The sequence below is a fragment of the Bison bison genome, unplaced genomic scaffold, assembly GCF_000754665.1.
Source record: "Bison bison bison isolate TAMUID 2011002044 unplaced genomic scaffold, Bison_UMD1.0 scf7180017864289, whole genome shotgun sequence".
Taxonomy (NCBI): Eukaryota; Metazoa; Chordata; class Mammalia; order Artiodactyla; family Bovidae; genus Bison; species Bison bison.
In genome coordinates this window covers 6,452,096-6,465,925 of record NW_011494861.1, presented here as the reverse complement: position 1 = coordinate 6,465,925, position 13,830 = coordinate 6,452,096, and the positions used below count along the sequence as shown (strand labels likewise).

The window sequence follows — 13,830 nt, the reverse complement described above, 5'->3', positions numbered from 1 at the left end:
CAGGTGGGGAGTCCAGGCGGCTGTTCCTCAATTCCAAGCAGTGGGTAGACTCTAGGGATGTGGGCTCAGAAGGATGTGGGTTCCCTTAGGTTTCAAGGGAACTGCAAATCCCCATCTCCCAGTCTTTAATGTTGGCAAATAAACCGAATGGGGGCAAATGCCACATTCACCAAGCAAGCACATCTGGGGTTGATTCAGCCCCTGGGCTTGTTTGCTTTGGAAGCACCCTCACTGCCTCCTTCTCATTCATTTTCTCCAACCAATTGGCTTTCAAGCCACCCCACTTTTTCACTTTTGAAACAATGCAACTTAGTTCCACCTTGCCCACTGTCATAGTTCAGATCTCATCGCCTCCTTCCTGGGCTCTAATCATAGTCTCTGGCTAGTAGCCCCTTCTTTGCTCCGGCACCATCAGACTGATGTTTCTAAAGCACAGTTGATAGGATGGGGAGGGAGGTGGGGAGGGAGGTGGGAGGAGGGTTCAGGATGTGGGGGATGCATGTATACCTGTGGTCAATTCATATTGATGTATGGCAGAAACAATCAAAATATTATAATTATTCTCCAATTAAAATAAATAAGTTAATTTACAAATATATGTAAAAAATTAAGCACAGCTCTTTTGGGCCTTCCCTGGTGGTCCAGTGGTTAAGACTTGGTGCTTCCAATCTTGGGGACACAGGTTTGATCCTTAGTTGGGGGACTAAGATGCCACATGTTATGCAGCATGGTCAAAAAATATTGAGGCATAACTCTTTTTGTGTCTCCTTTCCACTTGAAAGCTTTCCATGGCTCCCCTGGCTCTTGTGGATAAAGCTCCATTTGCCAAGCATCTTCCTTCCTCCACAGTCTCTCTACCCCTTCCCGTTCTGGGTCCTATTGTTCCCCGTGCCCTGCAGACTCTACCACTTCACGTTACTCAAAGTCTCCCAAGCACATTTGCTTTCCCCACTTTCCTGTTTCTGTACCAGCCACTTCCTTTCCCTGATGCCTTTACCATTTGTCAGCCAGGCAACCTCCTACTCATTCTTCAAGACCCAGTCTGAACGTTGGCTCGTTGGAGAAAGCTTCCCTTCTCTTCCCAGTATGAACACATTATTCATGCTGCTAATTTAGCATTCATCATTTGTTTTGCAGTTGACAATAGCTCTGGATCCAACAGCCCTGTCTGTCTTCCCGGTTGTATTTCCCAAGACCATCACTCATATGTCTTTGTATCATTAGGGCCTCGGGTAGTGCCTGGCATATAGTAGGTGCTCAATAATTCATCAAATGATGGAACCAATGAGTGGATAATGAAATGAAGGAGAGACTAGAGGAACTGCTTCCTCCCTGAATCTTTCTCTGACTTTTTATGATAGCTCATTGTTTCTGCTCTGATTGGCACTTTGATGGTCATGAGAATGCTTTCCCACATCTAAATGACAGACAGCCAACTGAGCCAGGCTTTATTTCACAAGTCTGAGCTGTTAGGAATTTATCCTGAATTGCTACTTACCATTTCATAGAAAGTCCTCCAGACACCCTTGGGTCCCTGAGATCTTAATCGCCAGCACCCTCATAAATTGTCAGAGTAGAAATATGCTACCCTTTATATAAATAAAAGTATAAACCATTATTCTATATGCTTTTGTTTATCACAGGAGCTGGTCATTTCGAAAGCATGATTTGTGGTATTTGTTTTGACCTTCGAGTGGGGACTGAGAACATTTCATAGAGAGTGTTGGCCTGGCCATCTGAGTTTTTGGGATGTGCTTCCTAGTGGCTCAGATAGTAAAGAATCTTCCTGCAGTGTGGGAGACCTGGGTTTGATACCTGGTTCGGGAAGATCCCATGGAGAAGGAAATGGCTATCCACTCCAGTATTCTTGCTTGGATAATTCCATGAACTCTATAGTTCATGGGGGCTATAGTCCATGGGGTCGCAAAGAGCTGGACATGACTGAGTGACTAACACTCTCACTTTCAAAGATGGAGACAGGATGTATACAGAGGGGGGATGGCGCTCTTGAACCCCATGTTGGAATATTTATCACGGAGGAGGAGACCCACAAACTTCATGCATGGGGTGCCCTATAGACAGCAGGTGGGGCATGCCACTGGGAGCAGGGTATGGAATGGCTATTTATTTATTTAAACTAAGGCCAATTATTATTATTAATATTTTGGGTAAAGTGCAGTGAGTAGTAGGTTCTGGGAAAGTTCCCTGTCACTGCAAACATGTTGGTTAGAAGTCATTAATATGACATTCACACATCCCTAATAAAGTACGTAACAGAGATCTGGAACCATTGAAATACCCAGAGGACATTAAGTATGAATCTTAAAACCAAGAGTATTGGAAGCAAGATATTTTTACTTCTCGTTTGGGAGTAATATAATTGCATTTTGTGGCTCTAGCAGATGCTGGGGCCAGCTGCTGGGAGAGTCCTGGTTTTTTTTTTTTCCCCCTCAGCTTTGGTCCCTTATAGATATAACCCTTGTGCAAAACTCTCATAAAAAACAAACTTTAAAAAATTATCCCTTGGTTGAAAGATCTGTATTTTTTTTGTGTGCGTGTGTGCAAAATATCTGAGATTGTGTAGACCACAGATATTTCCTTTACTTGGAGTCAGGAGAATAAAAAAAACAAAACATATCTCTGTATAGCTGGTTGTGGCTTTTGTTCGTTTGTTGGTTGAATTTGTCCCAATAAGCACTAAAAACCCCTGAAGACTGACTTTGCTCTTTCCTTGACACTGGACACCCAGATAGAGAATGGACTGCCCCAGGGAGAGCTGATGGAAGGCCTGGGAGGGCCCGGTCCTTTTTCTGAGGGCAGCTTCAGAGGAAATTGCTGAAGGGAGAGTCAGTTGCTCTGGGCTGGGCAGTGGTAAGGGGTGTCCTCAGGGAGTGACTTCTGGAGAAGGAATGGTTGTGACATTGTGCTCAGGCTGAGAAATGGAGGTGAATCCAGCTCCTCTGAGAATCCCATATCCTCTTCCAAACAGACACAGCCTCTCGGAGGCAGGACATGTCTCCTCACCTCCGAGGGGGTCCAGGGGGCCAGTGAGCTCTGCTTCAAAGGCAGTGGTTTGCTGCGGCTGCCTCTTTATTCACACCTGGGCTCCACCTCAGCCCTGTGGAGGCAGAGGGCTTGGCTCCAGGAGGCATGCTGAGATTTGCAGGCTCCTGTGACGTCTGTATCTGGAGCTGCTCTGCTCAACATGGCAGTCACAGGCAGCTGTCTAGATCTTGCAATACAGTTGCTTCCAACTGGGATGGACCAGAAATGGGAACTACACTCTGGGATTTGGAAACTTAGTTTGAAAATACTGTGAAATAGCTCATGACTGCTTAAAAAAAAAATAGAACTAGTGAAATCATAATATTTTAGATATATTGGATTAAAGTATAAAATATATTGAAAAATATATTATTATTATTCAAATTTTTATTTATTTCTGACTGCACTGGGTCTTTGTTGCTTTGTGGCTTTCTCTAAGTTGCAGCGAGCAGAGGCTACTTTTTAGTTGCAGTGCATGGGCTTCTCACTGTGGTGGCTTTTCTTGGTGTGGAGCACGGGCTCTGGGGCATGCAGGCTTCAGTATGTGTGCCCCATGGACTTAGCTGCGCCGAGGCATGCGAAATCTTCCCGGACCAGGGATCGAACCTGTGTCCCCTGCATTGGCTGGCAGATTCTTAACCATAGGACCACCCAGGGACGTCTGAAAAAAATATTGTTAAAATTAATTGCTCTTGTTTCTCTATACTGTTTAAAAAATGTGGCTTCTATAATTAAAAAGTCACACCCATGGCTTGCCTTTGTGGCTCATGTTCTGTTTCTGCTGGACAGGGCTGCCCTGGTGCTGATGGTTTGGCTGGGTGCTGCCTTTTCGGATGTGGAGAGCTTTACATAACATTTCTGTTGAGCCTCTTTATGTAGGGCATTGAGCCTTGATGGCAGGTGCACCTTTATTTTTCCGCCCCCAACCCCCCAGCTTGTAGCAAAGTTGGCTCAGACATGGGCTCTTTCTGCCTGCATCCTTTAGAAGAGAACTTTGTATTCTTTCATCAGTCTCTATCTGCCAACAGTCACCTTCAGATACGAGAACTGCTCAGGGCTCTGGTGATGGAGGGATTGAGACTCAGACCCTCCCCAGACACTGAAAAACAAGAAAGGGAGAACCGCCAGGCCTGTAAACTAGCCCCAGAAAGCACAGGGCACTTGGGGTTCAAGAGTGGTGCAGCCACCGCTGAGAAGGTTCCAGAAGCTAGAGTTCATTCTAGAGTGACACAGCAGGGAAGACTCCCTGGAAGAGGTGACCTGTGGACACGGTCAGGAAGTTTATGTGGGGAGAATCAGCGCACAGGAGCTGAGGTGGGAAGGGTCAAGGGGAGCCAGGTTGGCACACTGTGTCTCCATCTCTCAGTCCCAGGGCAGCCTCCGACGATGGCCCTGAGCCTCGCTGACCCAAGCTGGCTCACCACCACGATGGGCTTTGCAGTCTTCCGCCAGACCATCACCTGGGGGCAGACAGGACCAGCCCCACCTGGCAATTGGACGGTGAGCGGTCAGCATGACTTTGGATGACAGAGATGCATAGCGACATGGCGTGCAATCAGGCAACAATGGCAGCAGTCCTGCCCACTCTGTCCTTCTCAGTGGGGCTTGGTCAGTGAAATCCCTGGTGGCTCAGACAGTAAAGAATCCGCCTGCAATGCTGGAGACCAGGGTTCAGTCCCTGGGTTGAGAAGATCCTCTGTAGAAGGAATGGGCAACCCACTCCAGTATTCTTGCCTAGAAAATTCCATGGACAGAGGAGCCTGATGGGCTACAGTCCATGGGGTCACAAAGAGTCGGACATGACTGAGAGACTTTCACTTCACTTGGGGAGGGACCACTTTCCTCCCTGGTCTGCAGGGATGGAACCCAATGCCAAGCAGATACAGGGGCCTGTGGGATTCCCGGAGCCCCCCCCCCCGACACACACAGACATTGTATCTTGGCAACAGTTTTTCTATTTGAACATCTAAAGGACAAACTAAACATTTAAAATCTGCAAGCTGGACAGTCTTTGCTTTGGATCCTGCAGTGAATTCCTTCATCCTGACAGTTGAGTCGTTCTTCTCGGCACTGATGCAGTGTTTAGGATCCAGGAAGAGAGAGATCCCAAGGGAGCCAGGGAGGAGCTGGGGGAGACTTGCAGGCATGCAGGGTGGCCCTATGAGTGCAGGGTCCGACCTTGTAGGAAGGGAGGGCTGGCATTTTCTTCATGCCAGGCTGCATTGAGCTGGACATCTGCACTTTCTTCTTTGTTTTTATTGTGGTGAAATACACATAAAATTTCCCATTAGTGGCATTCAGTATATTCTCGATATTGCATATAAACTTCACCACTGTCTCCTTCCAGACAATCCCATCTCCTCAAAAGGAGACGCACCCCCCCATTAGCAGTCACTCCCCATGGCCCCTCTTTGTCCAGCCCCTGGCAACCACTAACCTATCTCCTATCACTGTGGATTTGCCTATTCTGGACATTTCACGCCAATGAGCTCATACAACACGCAGTCTTGTGTGTCTGGTTTCCTTCACCAGCATGTTTTCAGGGTCCATCCATGTTGTAGCATGTGTCAGAACTTTACTCCTTTTTGTGGCTGAATAACCTCTTGTGTGGAGAGAACACATTCTGTTTATCTGTCTGTCTGTTGATGGACACTAGGGATTGTGATCAATGCTGCTGGGAACATTTGTGTATGTGATTTTGTTCGAGTCCCAGCTTTCACTTCGCTGGGGCATGTTCTCTTCTGGTTTTAGGACTCAGTGAATTTCCTGGGCCACGCTTGTGTTTGAGAGGCCACAAATGAGAGGGAAAGAGCACCCTGTACTGGGGTGAGGAGTCCCGAGTCCCAGTTTGGCTCAGTCACAAACATGTGATCTTGGCCAAGTCCCTCCCTATCTCTGGGCCTCTGTTTCCTGCTCTATGCAAATTAGATGGCCCAGATCTGTGTTTCCATCTGTCCTTCTTGGAGCCCTAGGTTGGTAGAGCCTCAGAGAAAGAGTGGGGAGGGCCAGAAAGTTGGGTTGAAGTTGCTGTTTTTCAAAACCTCTTCCCCTCTTCAGCTAGAGTGTCTCTTTCTCTTTGTCTGTTTTGTCTGTATTGTAAGGCATTTAAAGCAAATGTTTCCTGGATATAGGAAACTTCTGTCACCAAAATAGATGATCCCATGAATCATACACAGGTTTTGGGGTGAAAAGGAGCCTGATCCTGCTGGAAGGAGAGAATCCTGCTCACGGATGCTCAGTCTCACTGCTCCTGGTCCTCTGAAGGGAGATGGGGCAGTGAGGTGACTCTGGCTCAGCAGAGACCAGGAAGCTGTTAGTCTGAGCTGGGGGAAGCATGACTGTCCATGGGCAGGGTTTCCTTTCCTATCTCTGAACACATTGTAGCTGTTCTTTTAAGAAATCCTGATCAGTGGTGGAGAGTGTGGGTTCTGGAGCTGTTCCACATGGATTCAGGTTCTAGTTCTGCAGAGCGTAGCCATGTGACCTTGGGCAAGTCACTGAACTGCCTAGTGCCTCAGGTTCCCCACCTGTAAAATGGGCACAGTTCCCACTGCATCGTTTGTTTTGAAGATTAAGTGAGACTGTCCTTTGTGAAGTCCTGGAGCACTCGCTGGCCTTGGACATCACTCTGCCAGCATCAGCTGTTGTGATGACACAGATGGTGAAATCCTCCTTCCCTCTGAAATCATTCCCCTTCATTACCCAGATGACTCTTGAGTAGTGATGGGTCTCACTTTGCTTAACACTCTTAACATCTACTATTCTGTGTGGTTCTTTGGGTTATGCCTAGCCATCTCCCCAACAAAATTCTAAGTTTTGCGGAGGCAGAGTCTGGCCTATGGTCTGCCCATCTGAGGATGAGACAGACCAAGACCAGAAAAAGGGAAATTCCTGGGCAGCCTGGGTTGGGGAGTAGACAGGTGACCCAGACACTCCCAGTCCAGCTGGGAGTCAGGCAGTAGCAGAGCGATGCTCCCTTGTAATCCAGTCCAGCTTCAGGCTTAGCCAAGGTGAAAGTGAAGTTGCTCAGTCGTGTCCGACTCTTTGCGACCCCATGGACTGTAGCCTACCAGGCTCCTCCGTCCATGGGATTTTCCAGGCAAGAGTACTGGAGTAGGTTGCCATTTCCTTCTCCAGGAGATCTTCCCAACCCAGGGATCGAACCCGGGTTCCCCACATTGTAGGCAGACACTTTACTGTCTGAGCCGAGGTGAGCACCACAGAATAGGGAGCCTGGGGCTAGGCATTCAGTTTCCTTTGCTTGGAGAGGCTGCTCTAAAGGGGGACGGGTGCTCCACCAGGCGGATATATGTGTGTGTGGGGGTCCCTGTTAATTTGAGAGTGGAGGAGGGTGTAGCTGGCGCTCGAAGACAGTCCATGAATTGGTGTGGTTCCCTGGGGCCTCTGCTTATTTGCACGGCAGCTTGGCAGGCCTGAGAAGAGCCACTGGGTCTGGTTACAGAGTTGACAGGACAGTTGACCCTGTGATGACATGAAAGCCCCACTGTTAGGTTGACTTGTCTTTGTCCTCAGCTGTGAACTCTTTAAGGGCAGACTTCATGTGGTCTTTTTCACTGGCTGGTCATACTAGGTGCACAATAAACATTTGTAGAGTCAACAGTGAATACAATAAGCAGTCCAGGGGATTTCTCTCCTTGCACAACAGTAGCAGTAGTGGGCAACCCTGACAGGTTGGGGCAAGCATTGCCTGTTCACGAAGGCCTTCTTTGGGGCTCTGTGTCTTTGGAACACTGGGATGAATTTAGAGGTGGCTGGGGTGCTCTGTGCCCCCATCCTTCTGGGCTATTAGGGGTCACTTAGCTCTCAGCTCTTAGTCTGGGCAAGAGCCTGGGTCCCAGGGGTTCCAGTTGGCGTAGACCATTCCCCCAGATATCAAAACTACTGAAGTTCAGGAAGATGAGCACCTAAAAAGTGGCCCAGTTTATCTACTTCCTGACTCCAGCCACTGTTAGTTCCCAGTGCTTTGTGCAACAAGGTGGGCTCCAGTAGAAAAGGGGAAGGATTGATGCCAACTAACTCTGAAGAGTCACTGTGACGTTAGCATTCATGGTGGGTATTGGGGGTGGAGGACAGTAGAGGGTGGGGATTGACTGGACCATTGGGTACTTGCTACCTCATCAGGGGTCTCTGTAGAGCCGGCTTGTATCACGTAGACCTTTTAATCATAATCGTGGCAGCAATGATTGTTGGGCATTGCTATATGCCAGGCAGGGTATTAAGAATTTTCGCTCCTTGCAACTACCCATGAGGTGGTTTGATCTCAGTTTCCTAGGAAACCGAGGTTTGGACAGGTCAGGCAACATGCTCAAGGCCATACAGTGAGTAAGTGGCAGAGCCAGCGCCCAAGCTGGGTCTGTTTGCTTCCAGAGTGTGTGCTCTTCACCGTCAGACTCTATCACCTTCCCAGGTGACCAGAGTTAATTAACTCACCAGTAAAGGTCTGTCTCAGAGCCGCTGGGTTTTGCTGCTTTTAAGCACTTGCTTCAACTTTCTTAGGCTTCCCAGGTGGCACAGTGGTAAAGAATCTGCCTGCAAATACAGGAGACACAGGAGATGAGGGTTCGATCCCTGGGTCGGAAAGATCCCCTGAAGGAGGTAATGACAACCTAGTCCAGTATTCTTGCCTGGAGAATTGTATGGGCAGAGGAGCCTGGCAGGCTACAATCCATGGGATCCCAAAGAGTCAACCCGACTGAGCACTGAACACTCAACTATCTTAAGTAATAAACGTATAGAAACACTCAACATACTTAGGACACACACACAAACACCCTTACTTATATATACACTTTTTTCACCAAGAAATCTACATTTTTAGAAAAAGTAAATCATAGCATTATAGACAATAGGATTATTCCTGGAAAAAAGTCGTTAGTTTAGAATTTCAGTATTTTGAAATTTAGTGATTTTTTTATAATATTTTTTAAATTGGAGGATAATTGCTTTACAATATTGTGTTAGTTTGTGCTATCCAAAAATGTGAATCAGTCATGTGTGTGCATATATACTTCCCTTATATAGGCGCTTTTATTTCTACAGTGCCTACTCTTCATGCCTCCCTCCTATGTACCCACTCACTCATCCATTCATCCATCCAACAAACATTTTTCAGGACATTGTTACATCCTGGGGATGTATCAGTGGTGACGTAGTCCCTGCCCTTGAGGAGTACATGGACCAGTGGGGGATGCTATCCAAGTAAACAAGCCATTAGGATGCAGAGTGATCAATCCTTCGTGCTGGAGGAAGGTGCCAGGTGCCATGGGAACACTGAGGATGGGCAGCCAGCCCTGTCACGTTGAGTTAGGAGGGCCAGCCTGGGGAGGCGATATCTGTCTGTGATAAGGCTTTAGGGAAGACATCGTCCAAGGAAAGGAAAGAGAATGATCTGGTTGATCAGCTTCTTTAACTGAAATCAACAATAGAAGTCTTTTTCAAAATTTTTAATTGGAGGATTGTTGTTGTTCAGTCCCTAAGTCATGTCTGACTCTCTGTGACCCCGTGGACTGCAGTATGCCAAGCTTCCCGGTCCTCCATCTCCTGGAGTTTGCTCAAAGTCATGTCCATTGAGTCGGTGATGCTATCTAACCATCTTATCCTCTGTCACCCCCTTCTCCTTTTGCTTTCAATCTTTCCTAGCCTCAGGGGCTTTTCCAATGAGTTGGTGCTTCATATCAGGTGGCCATTAATTAATTGCTTTATAATGTTGTATTGGTTTCTGCCGTACAGCAACATGGATCAGCCATAAGTATACATATGTCCCCTCCTTCTTGACTCTCCCTCCCACCCTCCACTCCATCCCAGCCCTCAAGGTTGTCACAGAGCACTGCCAGAGGGGGGAAAAAAGAAATCTGTACAAGGCAACTGTTTTTGCCATAGGTTTCTGTTTCACAGCTTCTTGGGGAAAGGACTGATGTAGCTGGGGCTCTGGTTAGCAGTCATGGCTAGCTTGTGGTGTGGCCGGTTTCCACCATGATGAGAGACCCTGACCCCCATCCGGGCCTGTGACCGTCACACTGTGTGGCCCGGGTGGTGTTTTCTACATTGACTTGCCCTGTTTCCCTGGTTTTGGTGGTGTCTCTTCTTCTCCTTCAAGGCTAAGTTTAGTGTCTCTGTGGCATTGGTGTCCACACCCTGACATCCAAGCTTGGAGGAGGCTGACTGTTGCTCCATCCCCAGTGGCACAGGAAATTGAGAAGGGAGGCCAGCTCCCTGCATTTTTCTGGTTGTCGAGGGTGGCAGCTCCGTGCTGTATCATCACCAAGATCAAGGGAACGGAATACTAGTCCAGCCTTAATTTAACTTACAGTTCCTGCCAATTTCACGTCAGCAGGTCCTTTTGGAGCTGGAAGTAATGGGCCATATCATGCCTTGGAGCCCGAGCGATGACTTATGTGGATGTCACCCACTGGCTTTTTATGGAAATGATTAATAAATCAGTAATTCTATCTGCAGTGATGTTGTTGTGTTTATAAATATTTAATTTACCTTCAGGTGCCCACATTTTCTCCATCTTTGCCTTAAACTCTGCTGACACGGCTCGTCTTTCTGAAGTGCTCTTCGGTAGATTATCAGAAGTAGGAAAGGTTAACCCCCCACCCCACGCCCTCTCTTTCTCTCTCTCTTTCTGTCTCACCGTCTCTGTCTCTGTACTATGGCTTTCTCTTTCCTTTTTTTAATCTTTGTGTGATTTGTCTCGGCGCTCGGGGCTCATGCTGAGAGAAGGCAATGCTCCTTGTGACAATGATGAAAGGTTACTCCAGTTTCAGAGGGAGACCGACTAAACTTTCCAGTTCTGACCTTGCACGAGTGGAGACCTGTTGTTGGCGTGTGTTTTCTCCTGCTTCAAATTAATGACATTTAGAAGCTGGAACAATGTCTGATGTTTTCCTTCCACAGAGAGGTATCTTTGTCCTTGCCACCAACTCATCTTTTGAAACCTGGTGCTTTGATTATTACAGTATGGCAGGTTGAATGGAAAGGTCTTTTAAAAAAATCAAAATAGAAACGCAGTCCAAGTTGAGTATTTCTCCACTGGAGATGAGGTTCCAACCTCACAAAAGAGGATGGCAGCTGGGAAAACAGCAATAAATAAATAAAATAAAATAAAATCATCCTTCTTACCTCTCAGGATCCGAAGTGAGCTAATTGTTGTTATTATCTTTTTATTCTTCTGTTTCAGGAAATTGCAGCTTATTTAATAACATTTGAGAAACACGAAGAATGGCTAACCACCTCCCCTAAGACAAGGTAATGTCCCAGATTTCATGGGTTTTTGAATATGTGCAGTAAACGTATTGATTTTCATTGATTACTGTGTTTGGTCAGTTCATTCACGAGCAAGTTCAGAATGCTGTGTTGTGCCTGATAGCTTGTGACACTGAGGTCTCATTCATTGGCTCAAGATCGTGATAGTGAATGTGGTCAGATGGATTAAAACCAGTGCAGCTGCCATCATGCAAGTTGGAAATTTTAACCTGCTGGCTTAAAGCTGGATCCTTCAGCTGGGTGCTTGGAAAGGCTTGGCAGGCAGGACTGTCAGGGGAAGTTTATTTGGGGAAAGTGCTACCGATGTTCTCTATAAACGTCCTTTCAAAAACAGAAACTACCTTAACTGTTCACTTTCATCTCAACACGTTTCACAAACTGCAAGTCCAGTTTTTCTGGATGGTGTTAAGATCTCCCCAATCAGAAAGGCATGGCTGTTTGCAATTTATTATTTAGTCCACGTCTGTGAACCTGCCGACTGCCATGGACACCAAACTCATCTCACCACCTGGGAACAGAGGGAATTGGCAAGGACTCAGCTGACTTGTGTTCTGTCAGTGCGAGTGATATCATTTTGTGAAGAATGGGGACGTTGGGATTTAGGGTTGATTTTAAAGGCAGCCTCTTCTCCTTCCCAGCTCTCAGTTTTTCATTTTTGGTATGTTCCATCCTAGAGCTTTGGAAAAACACAGCCACTCTCTTCCAATTGCCACAGGTTTTCTATTAGTGGTGATGGGCCCAGATGTTTAACAGCTTGAGTGGTATTAGCCGGAGCACAGCTTACAGGATAACCGGGCTGTGGGTTTGAACCTGAGAAGTGGAAAGCCCAGTCTGTTTCCTTTGGCCAGAAGCGCCAAATTCCCCGTTTGTTAACTGGGAGACCAGGAAAGGGGTGGGGGTGCGCCCTCTGCCCACTTGGCCATCCGCTTGACCTGTTTGTCCTTTCTGAGCCACGGAAGAAAGATATTCACTCAGTTTAGAAGGTTCTTTAAAATATTTCTTCATGACATTTAGGTTTTTACTGGTTAGCATCCATTAGATGGGGCTTCCCAGGTGGCCTACTGGCAAAGAACCTGCCTGCCAATGCAGAAGGTGTAAGAGATGCGGGTTTGATCCTCGGGTCAGGAAGATCTCCTGGAGGAGGGCATGGCAACTCACTCCAGTATTCTTGCCTGGGGAATCCCATGGACAGAGGAGCCTGGGAGGCTACAGTCCATAGGATCATAAAGAGTCAGAGATGACTGAAGCGACTTAGCACACACACATCCATTAGATGAAGACAAAAATTTCCATTTTGAAAGAGTGTATCAGAGGATATTGAGGAAAGGGAGGTGAGTTCCTGAGATTTGCATCCCTAGGTGGGGCAGAGGTTGACTCTGATCTTTTTGCCTGTCATCCTGAACCCCTCTGTAGGATCTCTTCAACTTCTTAGCCTTCTGGGGCCATGGTTTCCTTTGCTATAAAGTCAAATGGTTTGTATCCGTCAGCTTTTGATGTGATAATGCCTTGTAAGAAACAGTCTCCAAACTAAGTAACTTATAACAATAAATGTTTATTTCCTGCTCATGGATCTGTGGGTTGGCTTTGGTTTTGAGTTATGTTCAGGACCACTTGATGTGTCTTCTTTTTGTAGGACCTAGGCCTAGAAGCCTCCCCCACCCCCTGCTGCCCACCCTCACTTCCCTGTCTGGGACATCTGGTTCTCATGGAGAATGGCAGGGGCTTAAAAGCCAAGGCAGTCCATGTAGGCACAGTGAAGCCCCCTGGATATGGCATCATAGTCACATGGGTGCATGTGTGCTAAGTCACTTGAGCCATGATTGACTCTTTGTGGCCCTGGTGGACTGTAGCCCTCCAGGCTTCTGTATCCATGGGATTGTCCAGGCAAGAATACTGGAGTGGGTTGCCGTGCCCTCCTCCAGGGGATCTTCCCGACCCAGGGATCAAACCCACGTCTCTTATGTCTCCTGCACTGGCAGGTAGATTCTTTACCACTAGTGCCACCTGGGAAGCCCATCATATGTCACACCTGCTTGCAAATCCATTAGCCAAAGCAATTACTGTGGCCAAGCCCAGAAAGAATGAGGCCAAGAAGGACATTCTTTGCTAGAGGGTGGTCAGAGTGGGGGCAGGGAGAGCGAATGTGATGCCCATCGACTGTCTGTGAGCACAGCTGTGTCCTGTACTGTGGAGAGCCTGGCCCACTCATCTCTCCTTTCTTTGGAGTCACCTTCTTACAGGGCAGTGATTTCCAAACCTAATCAGGGATCAGAATCAGCTGGGGGGCTTGCTCCAGTAACATGTTGGACGCCACCCCCGGTTTCTGATTCAGGATGTCTGGTTTGGGCCTGATCCTCTGTATATCTAACGAGCCCCAGGTGATGGGGTGCAGGCCGGGGACCCCACTTTGAGAACCGCTGCTCTAGTTTCTCTGGGCAGGAGGAAGTCTGTCTGATTTCCACCTTGGCACCATTTCCCGACTCCCCACTGTGGTCC

General features: G+C 47.5%; 1 protein-coding gene across 1 annotated transcript in view; it reads left to right on the top strand.

Annotated features, from left to right (window-relative positions):
• CAMTA1 (calmodulin binding transcription activator 1) overlaps positions 1 to 13,830 on the top strand; it is a 973,198-nt gene that overhangs the window by 272,281 nt on the left and 687,087 nt on the right. The window contains exon 4 of the mRNA XM_010850197.1: positions 11,249 to 11,316. Coding sequence (XP_010848499.1) covers positions 11,249 to 11,316 — 68 coding nt within the window. The remainder of the gene's footprint in view (positions 1 to 11,248; positions 11,317 to 13,830) is intronic.